The following is a 20772-nucleotide window of genomic DNA, read 5'->3' on the forward strand; positions in this document are numbered from 1 at the left end:
GCGATTCATGTTCGCGTGAGGGCGGTGGATTCCAAGGGGGCGGAGGAGGAATGGAAAGAAGCGGTTCCCCGCCCCACCGTTGCACGACGGGAATCGTAGTTTCGAAGCCAACGGGTGGCAAGAAGCAGTTTGGCCGAGCTCCTTACGGGATAGCTGTCTCGCAAAGCTGGAGGAGGCGGGGCGGCGCGACCTCCTTTCGGGGGCCGCCATCTTGTAGTCCGGCGTGACCGCCTCCTCTTGTCCCTACCCCTCCCACGTTGCCTCACTCCGTCCGGTCGGTGCTCCGAAAGAGGGAGCCGGGGAGACTCTGTGCGGTGACAGCGGCAGCTGCAGCGCGTAGCTTGAATAGAGTGAGGTGGAAGCGCCGCAGGTCGAAAAAAAAGTCAAACCCGGGAAGCGGTAAGGAAGCAAAGGGAGGGGAGCCGAGATCATGGCTCCGCGTTTTCCCTGGTTATATGCACCCGCCCATTGCTCGGGGTCTTCTGTCCTTCTCTTCCTCTTCTTCCATGTCTACAGTCGGTTCCCTTGTCCCCCCCGTCTCGTCTCCCCGATTCCATGTTTAGATGGATATTCCCTTAAGAAAGAAACACTGGCGGGATAAAGGCTTTAATATTGTGGCGGACGTTTCAGCATTTGATGTCGGCTCTAATAATGACCGCGAGATGCTTTCCACCCAAGAGATTAGAAAATCTGACCTGTATCCATTATTAGAGCGGGGTAGGGGTGGGGGATCGAACATGACAACGACTGGATCCTCACACTCTTCCCTCCTTCCCTTCCTCCATCCAAGGTTGCCAGATCCTCGCCTCTCTTTTGCAAAAGGTTCTCTAACCCACCCAAACCCCCCTATTTCACCTGCGGGCTATTTCCTCTCCAGAACAGGCTCTTCAGTAAACAAAGAATATTCAAAGGCGAGGAGGGTTTTATTTTTTAAAGAATCAAAAGCTAAGTTGGAAGAAGAGGCGGCTGTTCCCTGCGCAACTGTGATTTGCATTTTGTATGAGCACGAAGCAGCTGCTGATGTTGATAATATTTTTTTTTTGTCATTGACTTCTGGGCTTCAGGACAGTCCAGATTAGCCGGTGCCTGTTCCTACCTCCCACCGTTCTTTTTAAGGAAATGATAACAATCGTCTCTTTGTCTTTTTCCGGATTAGCTCACTTGAATCAATAGGCAAGAAATAAAGAGAAATCATTATGAGCTCAGAAGCTGGTACCATTGCCTTTTGGGATGGGCAATCAAACAGGGTGGCCATGTCTGTGGATTACTATAATCAGATTGATTTTTTAAGTATCAGCATTGCACTTATTAAAACATATGTACTGAGCATTTAGTTTTACAGTATAACCACTCCTTGCTGCAGTCTCTTGGCGTTTAATACTAGATATATTTTGATCAACAATTCAATGAATTACAATACAAATACATTTAATTGCCATAATATAAATTTAAAAGTATAAAATAAAAGTAAAAATTGAGTGATATCAATTCATCTTTCAAAGGCTCTCCAAAAATGAAAGCTAAAATGGGCCAATCTGGAAGTTAATCTATCAACAACACTAATACTAATTTAAAAAAAAAAATAGATAAGTAAATAAATAAACAAAAAATGTTTGATGGACCTCTGGGTCTTTTTCTATGGTCAGTTTTCTAGGTTTCTAATCTTCAGTGATAGTTTGTGCTTGGTTTTACGTAAGGCTACGCTACAATGTGGTTTATTTATTTTTGAGATAGCATCACATGCAAATCCATCCCAAGAAATAATCTGTAGGTTACAAATTGCAAAAATTAATTCACATGCTATACAATATCAAACTACTTTATGACTTAATATTATATGTGAATCAAACAATCTTAATGTAAACTGAACTTTATTACTAACTTCCTCACAAAGAGCTAAAATTTTCATTTGAAAATTAGCATTATTTTTTAAATGAACAGAAGCTGGACTTTCTGAAAAGACAGTTAAGCAAATAGCATATGTTACTCAAAGTCATTCAGGTGGAGTAAACATCCTCCATTGTAAAATTGGTATAAGAAAACAAATATGCGCACCCATCTGTAAGAAGAGTAAGACTGGCAAGAATTTACAGGTACAGTAGTTCTTAATTTACAACAATTGAGCCCAAAATTTCTGTTGTTAAGCAAGTCAGTTGCTAAGTGAATCGTACCTCATTTTATGACCTTTCTTGCCATAATTGTTAAGTGAATCACTGAAGTTGTTAAGTTAATAATGGTTGTTAAGTAAATTTGACTTCTCCTTTGACTTGGCTTTTAAGAAAGTCACAAAAGGGACTTTTGTGACCCCAAGACATTGCAGTTGTCATAAATCTATGAGTTGCCAAGTAGTGTCTAAATTTTGATCAAATGACCATGGGGATGCTGCAACAGCTGTAAGGGTGAATAGTCACTTTTTTCAGTGACATTATAAGTTCAAACAGTTATTAAATAACTGCTGTAAGTCAAGGACTACTTGTATTGCCCTTCTGAAATGCCAACGTGTGGATGTGTATGGACAAGAAAGTCCAGTTGCCTCTTGAAAAAGAATCTTTAGGAAGTCCTGCCTGTGGAATCTGGATGACCATTAAATGGCAGCAGGGAGGTAAGAAAGTCCATAACTCTTTACTGCCATTTAGTGGCACTATCCTGAGTGGCCTACTTGTGATAGGCCCATCCCTGCTGAAAAAATGCCATTGATTTACTTGAAGAAACTGTTGGTAGAAAGCATTCATGTTATATTGTAACATGTATATTATACTGCTTATACAGTGGTACCTCTACTTACTAACTTAATTTGTTCTTTTCTTAAGTAGAAAAGTTTGTAAGAAGAAGCAACAATTTTTCCCATAGGAATCAATGTAAAAGCAATCCCCAAGTGTGCGATTGGGGAAACCACAGGGAGGGTAGAAACCCTGTTTCCTCCCAGGAGATTCCTAGAGAGGCCCCATGGTGGCTTCTCCCCGCCTTTTCCGGCCCTGTTTCCTCCCAGGAGATTCCTAGAAAGGACCCATGGAGGCTTCTCCCTGCCTTTTCCGGTTACAGTTTCGGAGGCTTGGGTTTGCAAGTAGAAAATGGTTCTTGAGAAGAGGCAAAAAAATCTTGAACACCTGGTTCTTATCTAGAAACGTTTGTAAGTAGAGGCGTTCTTGGGTAGAGATACCACTGTATCTTAGTCTGCTGTTTAATCTTAGTTGTTCAAGTGCAGTTTTAAAAAAAATTGAGAATATGATAGTGTCAGTTGTTCTCTCTTACTCTGTCAACACACACATACATACACAAATTCAAGCCTCTGTTATGCTTTGCTATCCTACACTATAATACAGTACAGTGTAGGCAAAAAAAACCCATTATGCTTAGTGTCTCATTTATCGTTGAAGATTGCTATATTGTTGAATAATATATCTTGTGTTGTATCTTGTTCTCAAAAATAATAACCGTATCGCTTGGGGGAAAGAGTTCTTGATTAAGGTCAAGATGCAAGTCCGAACAAACTGCCTAATATATTGCAGGGTATTCATAATGTAACTTTTAAATTGTGTCTGATGTAATATAGGACCAGTTATTCCAGAGTCATTTTATATAAACCACTTGGAGTAACCTAAGTGCAAGCAGTAAACCATTATTTCTTCTGGGAAAAATAATGACATATATTGTGAATATACAGACAACAACAGTGTAAGATATAATAGTGTTATAATTATGCCACTATAAATGAAATAGTATTAGTGAATATACCCATATTATGTTGATTCTATAGAAGAGTCCATAAAGTCAGTTATAGATTCTAAAGAGTATATTTAAGAACATTTCAAATACAGCTATTTCTTAAACAATATTTAATATAGAATCTCTTCTATAGTTCCAGTTATAGCCACAAATTGTACAGCCAAAATTGGGCTATCATAATTTTTTTCAAATAAAATAGTTTAGTTCCTCCAATTGGTTTCTCACATTTTTGTTATTTCAAATAAAACCGTCTTCTGCCACACGAATCCCAGCACCCGATAAGGTCCCACAGAGTCGGCCTGGTCCGGGTCCCGTCAACTAAGCAATGTCGTCTGGCGGGACCCAGGGGAAGAGCCTTCTCTGTGGTGGCCCCGGCCCTTTGGAATCAATTGCCCCCTGGAGATTAGAACCGCCCCCACCCTCCTTGCCTTTCGTAAACTACTCAAAACCCACCTATGTCGCCAGGCATGGGTTAACTGAGTTGCCCCTAGGCTATGCTAAGGCTATGGTAGAAGTGTGTATGGTCTCTTTGAGTGTATGGTTTTTTAAATAATGGGTTTTAATGTGTTTTAATATATTGGATTTGTGACATGGTATTTTTGTTGTGAGCCGCTCAGAGTCCTCGGAGAGGGGTGGCATACAAATATTATAAAAATAAAAATAAAAAAACCCCACAGAAACTTCCCCAAATAGAAATAACTGCTTTCTAATACTTCTTAAATAGTATCACCACGTCATTATTGCAACCTGGCCAAAAAGTTTGCCTTTCTCTTGTATTTGGTTTGCCCTTACTATGTTTTTGCATGGATAATTAGTATGTTCTATTCAGTGGTGGGTTTCTACCAGTTTGCACCGGTTCATGAAAACTGTTATGGGAAACTTGGCCTGGGTCACCAAACCAGGAGTGACCTCTGGCTGGCCATGCCCCAAACTAGTTGTCACTCACCCTACCTGCCTACTCGTCATTTGCTCATGCTCCTCCGCTCACCCCACCCAGTCAATCCTAACCTCTACCATGTAGGTCCTTGCTTGCATACAGTCCCTGCTCTGCAGCTTGCCTGCTTGAAACACTGCACCCCAACTGAGTGGTCCTGATCTGCCTGTCAAGCAAGCCTGCGAGTTGTGGCCTAGCTAGCTGCCCCTGGTGCCCCACCAAAATCCCAGCCTGCCTCCTCTACTCCCTTCCCAGCAGTCCCCATGGCCAAGTCCACTTGTGAAGGCCTCCCCTATTCCCTCTGGGGTCAGGCTTGCCTGCCTTCCACGCAGCCTTCCCGATGTCCCCTGGGAACACCCCCTGGCCATGGGACTGCCGAGCAGGCCATGGGGAAGACAGGCAAGCAAGTCGGGCCACACAGATCTAGAAGATAAGGCTGACTTGGCTGCAGGGGAAGGAGATCTGCTGCACTCAGTTGACGAGCTGCCTTGAGGGGACATGGCGAGGGTCGCTTGCCTTTTGGGCCTGGCCACTTGGCTCCCACTGGGCCTTGGGGTAACTGCTGCCCGCATCAGACTGTTAGACATGAGGAAGGAAGCACCACCACAAAGCCTGGCACTAGATGTGGCTTCAGAACACGGTTTAAAGCAGTACAACAATCTAAGGCTGGAAGGGATCTCAGAGGTCATCTAGGCCAACCCTCTGCTGCAGCAGGAAACGTTACATCATCTGGATTGTTTTGGTGCTTTTAAGAGAGAGGAAAATTGCCAGAAAGGAGAAGGAGTTTGCTAGAACAAGGCTGCCATACAGAGGAAGGCAGAGATAGTCCTTGACTTAGGACCACAATTGAGCCCAAAATTTTGGTTGCTAAGCAAGAGCATTGTTAAGAGAGTTTCACAAGATTTTAGTCAATGTCACATGACATCTCCTGACTCTAACAGTCATGTGCAAGCTATGGAAGAACCTCTGGAGGCATGTATAATGTTCTAATCTACAGTTCATGTGGCAGAAAGTGTATTCTGAGTATGTTTTTCCAAATGCAGTAAATGAGGTTGAATGTGTATAGTTTTAGAAGAGGGGTGTGTATGTGTGTGTACATACACATACAGTATATATAGTAGATAATGTATATTTTTGTTTACCTATACACACTATATGTAATATTTATGTACACATATGGCATATATACATAGGATTAAATGGTATATTTTTGATGTTCAATAGTAGCAGATAGACAGGGAAATTGTATCTCTTTGAGGTGAAGAGAGGCCAGGAACCCTAACCCTTGACATGAGTCACCCACCCAGTCACATGAACACCTAGTCACATCACCAAGCAACTCCTACCAAACAAGCCATGCCCACAGAATCGGCAGTAAAACAAAATTGAAACCTACCACTGGTTCTGTTATCAAAGTCAGTTAAAAAAAAACCCCAATATGGCATCATAGGCACTGACACATATTCAAAAGTAAGCCATTTTGACTTCTATAAAATGCTATAAAATCCTCCATAAAACCAATATTTATACTGCAATATTGACAAGTTTTTAAATTAAAGTACAAAATGGTTTCTTTGCATCCTTAGGCTGGCACATACTAAGGAACTTGTGAGTAACGAAAATTGGCCTATAAAATAACAGTGGTAGACAATATTCATTCATCAAGTATTTGGTGTTGCAATAAAGTATTTACAATTAATATTTGTTAATATGTTACATGCACTTGTTTTACCAAATGTTGAGAAAAACTTCCCTATATTTAGTAAATATAAGTCAAACTAGGTAAATTCAAAGGGGAACTCGCTTCCTTGTGAGCTCCTTTAAAGCAGTAAATATTTCAATTGATTGGATTCAACTGATTGGATTCACACATTGTTGTACAAACTAATGTGGTATTTTTTGTCTGTTGTCGTCTGATCCAACTAATTGTGTTTTATTCATTAAAGGTGCTTGAGTAGATCATGATTCAATGTGAACCAACCTAAATATTGATCTTAAAGCAGGATATATTTTGGCTGATATGTTGTCAAATTAGATTATTTTACATAACATTATTCAAAATGGCTGGGAAGCACCTTCTCTAAATGGTGTTACTGTGCAGTCATCTCCCATGTGCTCCAGTGGAACTTTTGGAAAGATCATCCAAAGTGCTGCATAACCCTAGGATTCCATATATTGATATTGTTTTAAAATGATATTGAAACATTTTTAAGTGTATTTCTTTTTAATATATTTCCAGACAGACATTCTTTTAACAGAAAGCCAGTTTAGTATGGTGGTTAAAGCATTAAAAATCATACATTCTAATCCTGAGATTGTTGAGTCTCGCCTTAGGCATGAAAGATTGTTGAGTGACTTTAGGATAGTCATTCTTTCTTAGTCCAGCTCACTTCAAAGGATTGTTGTCATGGAGAAAATAGAAGTAAGGAGTATTAGATATCTTTCCTACTTTGAATTATTTATAAAATAATAATTATAAATGGAAATGGCAGAATGAAAGTAAAAGAATTAAGGAAAAATCACAAAATACAAAGAGCTGCAAATATAAATACGTAGTACAACTGTGTCAAAAAGAAAGCAAAAACAGTATCAATTATAATGAGAGCCTTGGGTATAGTCCCAAAACATCTGAAGCATCACATGAACACCATTAGCATGACAAAATCACCAGTCACTTGCAAAGTTAACTTTGCTTGGACAGCTTACATCCTACAATGATACTTTTAGCACTATTAAATAACAACATCTACCCTTCCTAGGTCCTTGGGAAGGATTCAATGTGAATAAAAATGCTTAATTATTTCTTATTTTCTTACTTTCAAAAATCTGTATTAACATAAAGTTCAATGAAACTCCCCAAATTAAAATATTCAACATTTTCTAATAGCATCATGCTGAAATGACAGGATCATCTGTGATTTCACAAACTATTTGAAAACAGAATTGCTAGAAAAATAGCATTATTGTACAGTTGATTTTACAAGCAGTAAGTAAAACAAAACTAACTTATTTTTTTGTTACCAATCTAGTAATACAGTGATCCCTCGATTTGCGCGTTCTCGATTAGCGCGAAACGCTGCAACGCGGTTTTTCAAAAAATATTAATTAAAAAAATAAAATATTAAAAAATAAAAAATAAGTCCACGCTAGTTCTCTCTCTCTCTTTCTCTCCCTGTTGCCGGCGTGGTATATGAGAGAGAAAGAGAGAGGCAGAGGTCGGGCGCATTACCGGGAGGTGGAGGCGGCGTGGGGACGCTGGGTGCCGGGGACTCCGAGGAGGGGGTGGACGTCTGTTCCCTGAATGGAGACCGCCGGCCGCTCAATCGGGCCGGCAGGGAACAGAATGGAGCCTTCCGCGGCGGGGCTGGTAAGGGGGGGAGCCGAGGGGGGAGCCGAGCCCAGCCCCGTGGCATTCGCTTTCCTCCCGCCCGCAGCCGACTGATCGTGGGCTCCTTCGCAACCTCGGAGAGCTTCCTGGTTTTCGTGAGCTTTCATGCCCTGGAAGCTCTCCGAGGTTGCGAAGGAGCCCACGATCAGTCTCGGCTGCGGGTGGGAGGAAGGCGAATCCCCCGTGGGCTCCATTACATCTTCCGCTGCCAGCCAGGCCATGCTGGCGGCAGCGGAACAATCGCTGGCTGTCAACTTTTCTTTTTAAAACTGGGCAGGAGCTGACTTGCCTCCCCAGTGCTAAAAAGAAAAGTTGACAGCCAGCGCTGCGACTGACGGAATGCTGAGCCTCCCGTTCTCCCCCACCTCGCCCCTTCCGGTTTCGGCGTTCGGCAACGGAGTCCGGCGCTGGGGCCATGCGGGGCCGCTCATCCAGGGGGGCGTGGACTGGCAAGCGGCAAGTGATCTGGCGGGAAGACCAAGGGAAGGTTCCTTCAGCCGCCCAACACCTGATCCGCTCCGCAGCGCGGCAGCAGCGAGGAGCCGAAGATGGGGTTTCCCCTTTGCCTTTACCCCATCTTTGGCTCCGCGCTGCGGAGCAGATCAGCTGTTGGGCGGCTGAAGGAATCTTCCCTTGGTCTTCCCCGCCGCCCACACGCAAACTCCACCATCTGCGCATGTGCGGCCATGAAAAAAATGGCGCACATGCGCAGATGGTGATTTTTACTTCCGCATCCAGTATAACGCGGAAATCGGTTAGCGCGGGAGGTCTTGGAACGTAACCCCCGCGCTAACCGAGAGATCACTGTACTGTAATCTTTTAATTTTCCATCATTTAGATTTTCAAAAAGGTTTAGTGTTTTCAAAATAGTTATGTTCGTATAACAACAAACCTGACATATAATTGAATTTGTCAATTCAGTACTTGAATAATGCCACTAGAAAAGCCCAGGCAGAAGTTATTTTTATGTTAATATACAGGATATATTGCTATATGAATAATCATATAGTTAGTTAAATTATATTTGTGATTCTGGCAAAACTTAATATGTTATATGGACATTGTTCAACTTTGTTTCATTCTAAGAAACTGTCTTTAACTAAATCACAGTAATGTTTTTCCAAGGTGGAGAACATTTTATCTATCAATGGATGTTGACTGACATAAAATATCAGTGTTCTGGTATGCTGATAACAGAAGGAAAAAATAATCAAATATTTGGAGAACGTCTATGGAGATTCTTAGTCATGCAGGTCATGGTTATCCCAAAAGTGGCCACTGGACTTTCTGGTTTTTCTTTGAAGACGTTTTGCTTCTCATCCAAGACATTTCTTTAGCTCTGACCTCACCATCCAGTCAGATCTAAAGAAGCTTCTTGGATGAAAAGCAAAACGTCTTCAAAGAAAAACCAGAAAGTTCAGTGGCCTCTTGAAAAAAGCACCTTTGGAAAAATATTTGGAGAGCTTTAAATAATCCTTACAAAAGTGTTTCTGTGTCTGTATTTCTTGTATTTTGAACTCTTGAAGGTAATAACCATTCTTATTTCTGAGTAAAACATAGAGGAACCTTTACTTTTTAATAATTGTTATGAAATTATAATTTTTATTTAATTGTTATAAAAATTAAAATGTGTTAATTTAAATGTTTTTATTTTTAAAAGCCTTTTTTCTGATTTACATAATCATGCGTGAAAGTTTCCCTTCTCTAATGCATTTTGAAGAACTATGTAAGAATTTTAAAGAAAGTAGATTAAAATATAGCAAGAAATCAAGCAATTGCAGATTCAAATAAACATGTTGGTGAGGGACACCTAGTTTCTAACCAAGAGGTGCTATGGAATCCACTTATGAAAAGCTTGCCAAACATTTTGCTGGGACATACCCAAGCAATTTCCTAGAGTCAAAACTAACTTAAACACAAAATAGAAATTGTTATCTTTAGAATGCTGTTGTTTGCAGCCTCAGAAGTTTGGGCATGATTCTTTATGAAGCTAAGATTTCTTAATTGAAATGTTAAAAAACAGTGTACAATCCTTTATCTGTTGACATGACTGTGTGTAAGGAATGAGGCTACAGTCCTTTTAAGTTATATGAAGTATAAAAAAAAGTATTGTGTATTTATGTGTGGTTGGAGACACACACACACAGGGAGAGAGAAAGAGAGATGAGACATACATTTTAAGCCATAAAAAGATATTTAGCATCTCATTATTAATTTTATAGGTCCAAAGCTACAAGTACTAGTTTAAGTTGTTGTTTTTCATTCATTTTTAAAGAAAATGTTTATTTTTGGCATTTGTGATCTTGTAATTTATACATGTATGTAATGCAATGTACTTTTCCATAAAATCTTCCTAATGCAATGTAATACAATGATCTTCCTAAAGGAAAATTTATTCTAATGTCAGAGTGTTGATGTTGGAATATTTCTGTTTCATATTTGAGTATTTGTTATAACTGCATACATACCAAAAGATAACTTTGCTATATATAAACCAAGAAAGAGTGGCAGAAAATAAATTAGAAAACTCTTCTTTTGTTTAAGATACAATTACTCACTTCAAGAGCAGCAGTTAGGAAAAGAATTGTTTAATATTAATGCCTGAAATTGAATTTGAACCCTTGTTTTCCTTTCCTTTTCCTCAAGATGGTGAATGAATGGGGCAAGATTGAGATGTAAAGATAGTACATTGGCAGCTTCAAATGTACCTGCATTTGGCCTAAATTATCCTCCTGTCTGTCTAGTTGATATAAAATGAATGCCAGCAATAGATTATTGCCAAATGATCATTCAGCTCAGATGAAAAGGAGCAAGATATAAAATGCAAAGAGGATGTGGTTTTCAAAGAATTGAAGCCTGAAGCAACCCTCATGAATTTCAACCAAAGCAATTCAGAGAGCATCACTGGTAAGCTGATGAGTTAATTAAAAGGTGCTGGTAAATGCTTTGGAAATTATAACTGCTCCAAGGCTGAAGTCTTCAGTAAAACTGTGTCAAATTTACAATGAAGCAATTATTAGGCCAAACTCAAGGTAGATTAAGTGGCATATAATTTTTTCCAAAATGCTTAAGCAGACAAATCATATAAAAAAACAGATAAATAGGTTGGGGAGGGAAAGTAAAGCATCTAAACCAGCTCCTTTAAAAAGGAATGCTTCCTGTTTGAATGAAGGATAAATTAAATTACTAATAAAAGCTGAAGTAAGAAAAATCCATCTTAAAATCAGTGCAATAGATTAAAAATATTCCTTTTTTTAGTTAGAGATAATTGATTTCTATCAATGGTAAACATTTAATACTTGTGCTGTTTCTCAGTTCAAATCAGAGTGGATAACATTAGCTAACATTTTGTTTCAGAACGTTGAAAACCATTTATTTAGTAAACAAAATAATTGTTTTCTTCCAAAGTTGATCTCTAGTATATTGTTTGCATGTATCTTTAGATGTTTGCCCTAATGAAGACCTTCCTGAAGTAGAACTAGTGAGCATGCTAGAAGAACAGCTGCCTCAGTACAAATTACACGTGGATTCTTTATATCTTCCTGTAAATGATGATTGGATACAATCAAGAAGTTCTCACAGTCATGGTCCTGGAATTTCTTCTCCTGTTCTTGCTGAGGAGGCACTCCATTATATGAGTAAGTATCCCAATACAAATATAAGCATTCAAGATTCAGTCAGCCTGCAAAAACAAATGAAGTACCTCCAGATTTGGAGAATTGTATGTTTTCCAAAAGTGGTACAGACAACCAGGCTTGGATATATATCTCTGTATACTACTCAGACTCTCAAGTCTGTGTTTTGCACCAATACTATCAATCTGTAATTGGCAGCCAAAATTTTTACTGCCACACTGTGGGTGTGGCTTATTTTGTGGGTGTGGCTTAATGGTCATGTGACTGTGTAGGAGTGGCTTGCCGGCCATGTGACCAGATGGGAGTGGCTTGAACGATCATCATCGTTCAAGTGAACTGTTAAGTCCTCGACTTACAACTTCACCAGTGTCGCTCACAATGGTGACATATTTGCTTCACGTTTCCCACGCTGTCTTTCCTGGGTCCCCCTCAGCTCAGGCTGGGTAGCTAAGCGAACGGGTGCGGCTAGAAGCATAAATGCTGCCAACGCCGCTTCCACCCACGCCTTCTGCTTGCACCTCAGGTGGGAGGTGGCCTTGTGAGGCTGGAGGGGAGCCAGGCAGGAGAGAGGGAAGCTCATCCGAGGCCAGGAAGGCGAAAAGAGGAAAAAAGCAAGGAGCGCAGACGCAGCAGCAGCAGGGGGAAAAAAGGGGAGCCGAGCCAAGACCAGTAATCCAGCAAGTGACAGCTTCCGATCAACGAGCTGCGCACACATCTTCATTTCCGCCAGTGGAACTGTGTTCCACTCCGTCCTGCCTGCTGCCCACCCCTGCTGTCAATCCTGAATTAGATTGGGGTGTGGGATTTTTTGTATCCTTGGGTATACTCGGACCCTGACAAATACTTTAAGTAGGCAAATTTACAGAATGTGTCCAAAATCCAGGACCCATCATTCCCATGGAATTGAAAATTGGCAAATTTTATGAAACATATTATGACATAATACAAAATGTCATAAAACCTTTCCTTAATGTTTTGACTGTGCTATATGGTTCAACATGGGTTACTTTCAAGGCAGATACATCTCTGAATATCTCCCTAAATGTTAAAGGACTTTTCCAGCACAATAGAAGCTCTGCCATTGTTAAAGGCATTAATAGGGACCCAAGAGTTCACAGGTTGTCTTTTTTCTAATAAATTTTTTAAAAATAGTAGAATGTCCTGTGAACATTGCTCTTGTTAAATGCGCTGTTGCAGAACATGGAAATAAACAACAATGAACAGAGTTGTTAAAATGGCATTGATTGCAGATTATATATAAGGCAATAACATTATCCTATGTCAAGCCCTCCAAAACAAGGCTATTAAAATCTCTTGCTACTATCAAGAACAAAGTACCTGTTGGTTAAATATTATAGAACTTTTTATTATCTATATTTTTGATTACCTTATATGCAGCATGGGTGTGTCTTACTATCTGATCTTTAGGATTGAACTTTCAGTTCACCCAGTTAAGTAAACTGAAATTCAATATTTCTAAAGAAATTAGTGCAGGTTATAGCTCCTCCTATTTTATGATAGTCTGCTTGGAGAAATGTTAATTTGATAGCTGAGTAAATACAAGGGAGTGTTGCTTGCAGGTTTAACAGCATATGTACTGCAGAACAAAAAATAAAGGCTAGCCAGCTTGGATGCACTTCTTCTGAACTCCTAGTATATAGGTTGTTAGATGAATATGGCCCTAGATAAAAGGGATATGAAGCAAAATGAAGAGCTTCTCATGGGTTTCACTCTACAAGGTAAGTGTACCCATAAACATTATCATGTGTGTGTGTGTGTGTGTGTATGTAGTGTGTGTGTGTGTGTGTGTGTGTGTGTGTATAGATAGATAATAGATTTTCCAGAAAAAAAGGGAGCTTTATAAAAACTATGCATTTTTATAAAGTAAATAAATTTACATTAGAATTTTCAATGTTGGATACCTGATTACAAATTGGAAAGTCCTGAGATTCAACTTCTTCAAAAGCTAAGCAATTTTAATAAGGTCTTTCTGTCCTAAACTGTAAGAAAAAAACGGAATACAATCCACAACTGAATACACAGTTTTGTAAAGTAAAACACTGTAAACTTTGCATATGCAAGAGATAGTAGGAATATTTTCACTGATTACCTGTTTTTCTATTATTTCTTTGCATCTGTTGTCACTAAGAATCTCTCCCAAAGGTTTGGGAGATCATTTTGAACATAGATTCCTGCAGTGAGGAAGAATATGTAGGGACAGGAAAAACATCTAGTTTATACTGCAAAATCTTCAATAATTTGTACATTACTTCCGAAAGTAGAAGGAACCCATGTGTTCATACTTGTGCAATTTGATTTTGGATATTTTTTATTAAATTTTTGACATTGTATACCACTTAAATATATAACTTGGGTTCTCTTATCTGTGACTTACTGGTTAAGCTGACCAGGCGGGTTTTTTTAAATAAAAATGGATACTTTGGTAACTGGGTCTGTCTTCCTCTCTAATAAATTGAAAATTGTTAGGATATAAATAGATCCACATAACAGATTTGTCATATGTCTATTTCCTGTTTGTGTGATACATAGGGTATTGCTGCATAGGATAATAAAATGTGTCCTGGTTACATTTTTTTTCTTTACAACCCAAAGAAGAAAAAAATGTACAGTAAAGAAGATTGGGATTGTGTCTATCTTCCTGCCTTGACCAATTGCCCTTCAGTAGATAGATTCTTTTAAAGAGAATTGAACTAAATCTGGTCTTGTAGGGATGGAAATAACAAAAGACTAGTGCCCTATCATTCAAAATTTTGTTGACTTTTCTACTCTATTCTCTCTTCTCTTCCTTGGTTACCTGACCCAAAACAGAACTATTATTAAAAATTTGGAAAAGAAAAACCCAAAGGATAATGTCTGCATGTATTTGCTATTTTATCTTTTGCCTAAAGTTAAAAATCAAAACTTCTGGTGACAACTGAACACCAAGCTGGGATTTTTCTTTGAAATTACACAGAAATAGTCCTTCTACTGCTATCTATAATAAATATAATACTTCTGGTTTGAACATGCAGATCTTTATATACCAAAAATTATTTTTTCTGTGAAAACTCTTTTCTCCTATTTTCTTTCCTTAGAATTTATTCCACAAAAATATAATGGAATGTCTAAATGTCTTTTTTCCTATTCTTGTTCTTTAATTACTGGTCTTCACATTTTTTTAATATTCTCAAGTATGTTGTTAATAGAGTATATTATTTTCATTCATTTAAATATCATTTAGGAATTTTTTTGTTTTTCAGTTGCTGGCACAGATAGACAAGAGCATGTACCCACAAATTGCAATGATATTGAAGTAATCACTCATCTATTGGCTGAGGTAAATTTGTTGTTTTATAACTAAACATAGTTTTACAAATTGGAAGCAAATATTTAAAATTTGAGAATGAAACAGAAAATTTTAAGAATGGATATTTTAGTAATATTGTTAGGGTGCTCAAGATCCAACACCATAATCTTTTACTGATTTATATGGTAGAATCTTATACAAAATGTTGCTGTTAGAATAAATAGTAAAGACATTGCTGGGCAACACTATTCTTTTACAGTCCAAATTTCAGCCTGATTTTAAAACTGAAACAGTAGCTGGTGGTGGATACAGGCTGGGAAAAACAGCTCAAAGTTCTATTTCTCCCAGAATAAATCCTGAGAGCAGGAAAGACTGAAAAAACTTTTTTTTCCCCTGACTAGGCTTTAGTCTCAGACTCTTTGCCCCAAAGCCCTAAGACAATAGAAACTAGTAAGATGAAAGGAACAGGAACAGAATTATTGGAAATGACCTTGAGAAAATTCAAACTGGCCAGCAATCAAATAAGAGACAGCTGAGCCCACAGAAGGAATGGGGAAATGGCAAATGCCTCTGAAAGGATTCTTTCTGGTTTCTTGGACTGTAAAGGCGGAGGTGGGGAGGTATACTTTCAGATTTGCAAGATTCTGTTAATATAACCTTCAAATAAAGTTAGATGTTAATACTCCTGAGTGTAATTGTCTGGATTATCTTGTAAGGATGATAGTTGCCCTGTTCAGAGATGTGCTTCTATCCTCCATTCCTCCAGTGTTTCTTTCTTTGCTGTGTTAATGATTGCTAGTGTTGGTATGTATACCTGGGCATTTTATAACTTGGCATAGTTAGCCTATTTTTCAGGACTTTGTTTTCTTGATTATTCTTTGATCAAGGGATGTGGTGGTTTAGTGGTGAAGGAACTTGCCTCCCACTCAGAAGGTTGAGAGTTTAATCCTACCTAGTGACAGATGTTTCTCTCCAAGGGTGAAAAGAAAAATATCTGCTGCAAATTCTGCCTGGCATCAAGAAGGGCATCCAGCCAGTAAATGCTCAGCTCCATCCAATCACCCTGACTCTCCTCCAAATTAAGGGATTACAGGATCATAAAAGGGGAGTTTTAAATTATTAATCCTTTGATATTCCACTGTCAGACTTATACTAGAACCATGGTCATATACTCAAAAATAACTTGGACGTTTATTTTTTAAAAGCCCATTTAAAAAGGAAAATTCAAGCTGTTTATTTTAAAGTTAATTCTCAGTTTATGCTTGATCCAGATTCCAAGTAAAGTGGAAACAAATGTCTTCCCATTAAGTAACATGGTGGCAGTTTAACTCCAGATTTGGGTGGAACTTTCTACTTTGGGAAATAGGTATATTCAAGGCACCCACAAAACTCAAGAGGTTGGAAGGTGAATATTAGAGATCTCAAGAAAGGGCTTGTGTTTGTGGCATTTAGATTTTAGATTCTAATTTTAGATTCCTCCCCCCCCCCCACCCCACCCAGAGGTTTGATGGATAGTAATGGCTTTTATGTTGCTTTTGATTTCTGTCTGTTTTTAAATGCCAAATATTTGAAAAAGATTCTGGGTTTTTCCAAACGCTGCAACTTTATCAAACTGAAAACTCTTTCTCTTTTCTTTGTTTTTTTGCACAAATGAAAAAAAAATGCCAGCATTTGAATAACTTCTTTGGGGGGGTTGGAATAATGCCATTTTTAATGGTTTTCTGAGCAGAAAGATCGAGATCTAGAACTTGCAGCACGGATTGGACAAGCCCTTCTTAGACGAAACCATAGCCTAACTGAGCAAAATGATGTTCTGGAAGATCAGTTGGGTCAAGCCTTTGACAAAGTAAGTGAACAGATTTAAGCTTTGGGGATTTTAAGAGGTTAATGTATTGTGTAACACTCTGTGAAGTTATATTAACAATGACAGCTACTTATGGAAAGCAGATGAAAACTAAATCTGTTAATGTTAGAAGCTTTCTTTCCTACAAAGTTTCAGTGTTAGTCTTTGTTTACTGAAGAAAGATAGGTGCAAGCATTTTGAAGGCTACTATTTATTTCAAATGTGGAAGTGTACATTTATACAGAGCTGAATATTTCAGCTGAACTCTTGCTTGTGTACTTAATTTTTTGCACTGTTTCAAACTATTCTTTATGTGTGCTGCATTCTAAATAAAGAGTAAAAATAGGAATTACATTCCATGTAAAGTACATAAAATTTGAGTCTAATATTTGCTTATATGTAGTTACGTGTACATTGCTCCCCATTCTCATGAGTCTTCTATTTTACCCTTTTAAAATAGAAAAAAGGTTTGAAAATAACAAAGAATCCCTTTAAAGTATTTGATTCAGCAACTTTAGTGAAGCCTAGATCTATGTACTATTTAGACTGGTGCTTGTTTAATTTAGGTTCCAGGGAAGAGCATTGAGATATAATTGAAATAAATAAAATTTACCTATGGTTGTAATGCATTTTAATCTCACTACATACAGGAAGCAATTGCAACATGTATAGATATATTATGTTATGAATAAAGAAGTCTGCTGCTTGATGAATATAGAAGTTTCTCTTTATTTTCATTTTTTTTTTTAAAAACCACTGAATGATGGAATGATAAATATTTTTTTAGCCTTTTTGCTTTAAAAAAGGGATTTCTGACCGAGAAAATGATGTATTTTCACATTATTAAATTTTGGATAATGACAGTCCAGGAAACAAAAAAAAAGATACAGTGGTACCTCATCTTACGAACGCCTCTTATAACAAACTTTTTGAGATACGAACCCGGTGTTTAAGATTTTTTTTGCCTCTTCTTCCGAACTATTTTCACCTTACGAACCCAAGCCACTGCTGCTGGGATGAAGGGGTTTCTTTTTTCCCCCTTTTTTGAAGAAAGAAAAGGGAGGGGCAGCTTGGAGGGGGAAAGAGTTTGCATTTAAAAAAGCAGGAGAACAGCGTGCTTGCACAGGCACTGAAAGGGTGTCTTTTGAAGAAAGAAAAGGGAGGGGTGCCCCCCTTGCCTTTCTTCCTTCCCACTCACCCTTTAGCCTAGCCTTGCTTCTTCCACCCGCCCCCTTTAGCTGCTCCTCCCTGCCCTCTGTTCGCCTCCCTTCTAAAGTTTGGGATTTTCCTGAAGGATTTGCAGGCATTATTTGCTTTTACATTGATTCCTATGGGAAACATTGTTTCGTCTTACGAACTTTTCACCTTACGAACCTCCTCCTGGAACCAGTTAAGTTCGTATCATGAGGTACCACTGTAATTGGAACATGGAATGAGCAAAGATATTTTCCATTAATAGTTCTAAGCGTTTTTACAAAAATGGTAATTTGGAGGAAATCCATATTCAATACTATTTTTTAAAGGTGGGCGGATTAGCATAAGTGGTAATGGAAATAGCAGTACCATTCTATTTTAACTTGTCTGTTGATTCATTAGCGTAAATTGTATTTTTTAAATAAATGATTATGCTTTATAAACAAAACCCTTTAAAATCAGATTCATCAGCTACAACACGAACTAACAAAAAAAGATGAACTGCTTCGTGTGGTTTCCACTGCTTCTGAAGAAAGTGAAACTGACTCTAGCTGTTCCACACCCCTTCGCTTCAATGAGTCCTTCAACTTGTCACAAGGTTTATTACAGTTGGATATCTTACAGGATAAACTCAGGGAACTGGAAGAGGAAAACCTATTACTTCGAACAAAGGTAATTTACATTCCTTACTCCTTTTAGGTATTATTAATTGAATATAAATTCAAGCATTAAAAAAGAATATATTAACATGGCTAAGGTCATTCTTATGGAAGAAGTTATAAATAGTAGTGTTCAACTAAAAACAGACAGCAAAAAGTTCCCAAAGGGTATCTCCAAACTGAAGAAATGAACATCGGAATGCAATGTGAATGCATTGCAAATGACCCCAAAACAATTTAACTTCACACGGATGCTGTGAGATCTGAGATGACAGTGACTGACTAGAACAGAAATGTAAGCTGATATTGGACGCTTCAGTGAATGTTTTTCTACTGTATGACTGCTATAAAAAGGGTGAACTCTCTTATTTGGGTCATTACAAATTGAAAATAAAATTAGCAATACTGTAATTTTATTTTATATGAAATAAGTACCACAGTGGATTGTTGCATTTGTAATTCTAACATAGGGCTACAACCAATGGTATAAAACCAATGACACCCATTAGTGGAAATATTCCTCTCTCCCTCAGAATGTTTCTTCAGATCCTTCTGAAGAACCTTCTATTGTGGTTGGATTATAAATACCCCCCTAACACTGAATATATTCCAGAGTAAACATTTTGTTATACAGAGAATGGGGGGAAATAATATATTTACAGATAGTGTTCTTCTTAAAAGTAATGAAATACTTAAATTTTTCAAGGCATGCCATTTGAAGACTGAAACCATGACATATGAAGATAAGGAGCATCAGCTAGTTACTGACTGTGTTAAAGAAATAAGTGAGTACTCTGATAATGTCTTCCACAGAGAATAGACCTTTGGATACAAATTCATTTCACTTTCATTACACCAGGTTTGAACCCTGTACTATTCTTAACTTCATTTGGTCCTTTAAAAGGTAGTATTTCAGGGTCCATCCAGATATAATTGAATTGCAATTTATATCAACCCCTATAATTGACCCTTCTTGCTTGAGTGCAGTGGGTTGTAATTCAAATAATTAGCAGGTAATAACCCCTCCCCCCCAAGTTAAATGTTATGCGTGAATAGAAACATATAAGTTGCATTTTTTCCTATCAAGTTCAATTCCTCTAACCTTCTATCTGCCAATCTTTAAATATGATTATTAATTGTGAATCAGTAGCCTTCAAATTAAGTATTAACAAACCTTTCTGTTAAGCAAGGTATTGAAACTATATAGTATTGGACTGAGTTTAAAAACTTGATTAATTGGGAATCCTTGTTGTGGAGACCTACAATTCAAGTAGGCAGAGTTAATTAGTTTGCATTTTCTTGGATTTTGCTTAAAATAACTATTGTAAGAAAGGCTTTAAAGAGTTTGTTTTTCAGAAATGATGATATACTTCTGATTTCTTAACAAAGCATGTATCCTTCTATATATCTTAGAGGAAACAAATGCTCAGATTGCAAGAATGAGTGAAGAACTGATGAGGAAGGATGAAGAGCTGATTCACTACCAGGAGGAAATCTCATCCCTTTTATCTCAGATTGTTGATCTTCAGCATAAGATCAAAGAGGTAGGTGTACAGAAAGTTCAGAGAAGGGAAATCATGAAAGTCAAACCGTTACCTGTATTAAGAAGTTAATACTTCTGAAAGAATTTACATAGGATTAAATAACCATATTTTGTATATCCTCAGCATGTAATTGAAAAAGAAGAATTGAAGCTGCATCTACAAGCTTCTAAAGATGCCCAGAAACAGCTGACAGCAGAGGTATTGATTCCATTAACTTTCTCATTTTTGATGTAGAGAACAAATATGGAAAAGAATAAAAAGTAAACATTTTACATGAGAATATTCATATTTTTACTGAATATTGATGAAGAATTTCTGGTGCACCGCTTTGATTCAGATGCCGTTCACTTTGTTTTGGTTTAACAAATGAAAAAAAACCAGGATCTTTAAACAGAATCCACATTAATTTTTATGCATTGTTTAAATATTTTCTCAACGCCAGAATATTATGGACAAAACATTGGAAGGAGAAAGAAGTCATGAAATATATATCAAATGGTATGGTGCAATTCTGTATATGTTTGTGTTGAGGCAGAATTGAC

At 37.9% G+C, this 20772-nt stretch overlaps 1 protein-coding gene across 4 annotated transcripts in view; it reads left to right on the forward strand.

Annotated features, from left to right (window-relative positions):
* The first annotated feature begins 37 nt into the window (after nucleotides 1-37).
* The window catches only part of TRAK2 (trafficking kinesin protein 2), a 34540-nt gene continuing 13805 nt past the window's right edge, over nucleotides 38-20772 (forward strand). Inside the window, exons 1-9 of one of the 4 annotated variants that reach the window (XM_070732018.1) lie at nucleotides 38-399; nucleotides 10695-10955; nucleotides 11492-11686; nucleotides 14944-15020; nucleotides 16720-16836; nucleotides 18490-18699; nucleotides 19393-19471; nucleotides 20100-20230; nucleotides 20354-20428. In XM_070732018.1, the coding sequence (XP_070588119.1) occupies nucleotides 10919-10955; nucleotides 11492-11686; nucleotides 14944-15020; nucleotides 16720-16836; nucleotides 18490-18699; nucleotides 19393-19471; nucleotides 20100-20230; nucleotides 20354-20428 (921 nt within the window). In that variant the 5' untranslated portion in view covers nucleotides 38-399; nucleotides 10695-10918. Of the gene's footprint in view, nucleotides 400-10694; nucleotides 10956-11491; nucleotides 11687-13236; nucleotides 13423-14943; nucleotides 15021-16719; nucleotides 16837-18489; nucleotides 18700-19392; nucleotides 19472-20099; nucleotides 20231-20353; nucleotides 20429-20772 lie in introns of those variants that run through there. The other 3 variants (XM_070732019.1, XM_070732021.1, XM_070732020.1) reach the window with 3 other exon arrangements.

This window comes from Erythrolamprus reginae, chromosome 1 (genome assembly GCF_031021105.1).
Source record: "Erythrolamprus reginae isolate rEryReg1 chromosome 1, rEryReg1.hap1, whole genome shotgun sequence".
Classification (NCBI taxonomy): Eukaryota; Metazoa; Chordata; class Lepidosauria; order Squamata; family Dipsadidae; genus Erythrolamprus; species Erythrolamprus reginae.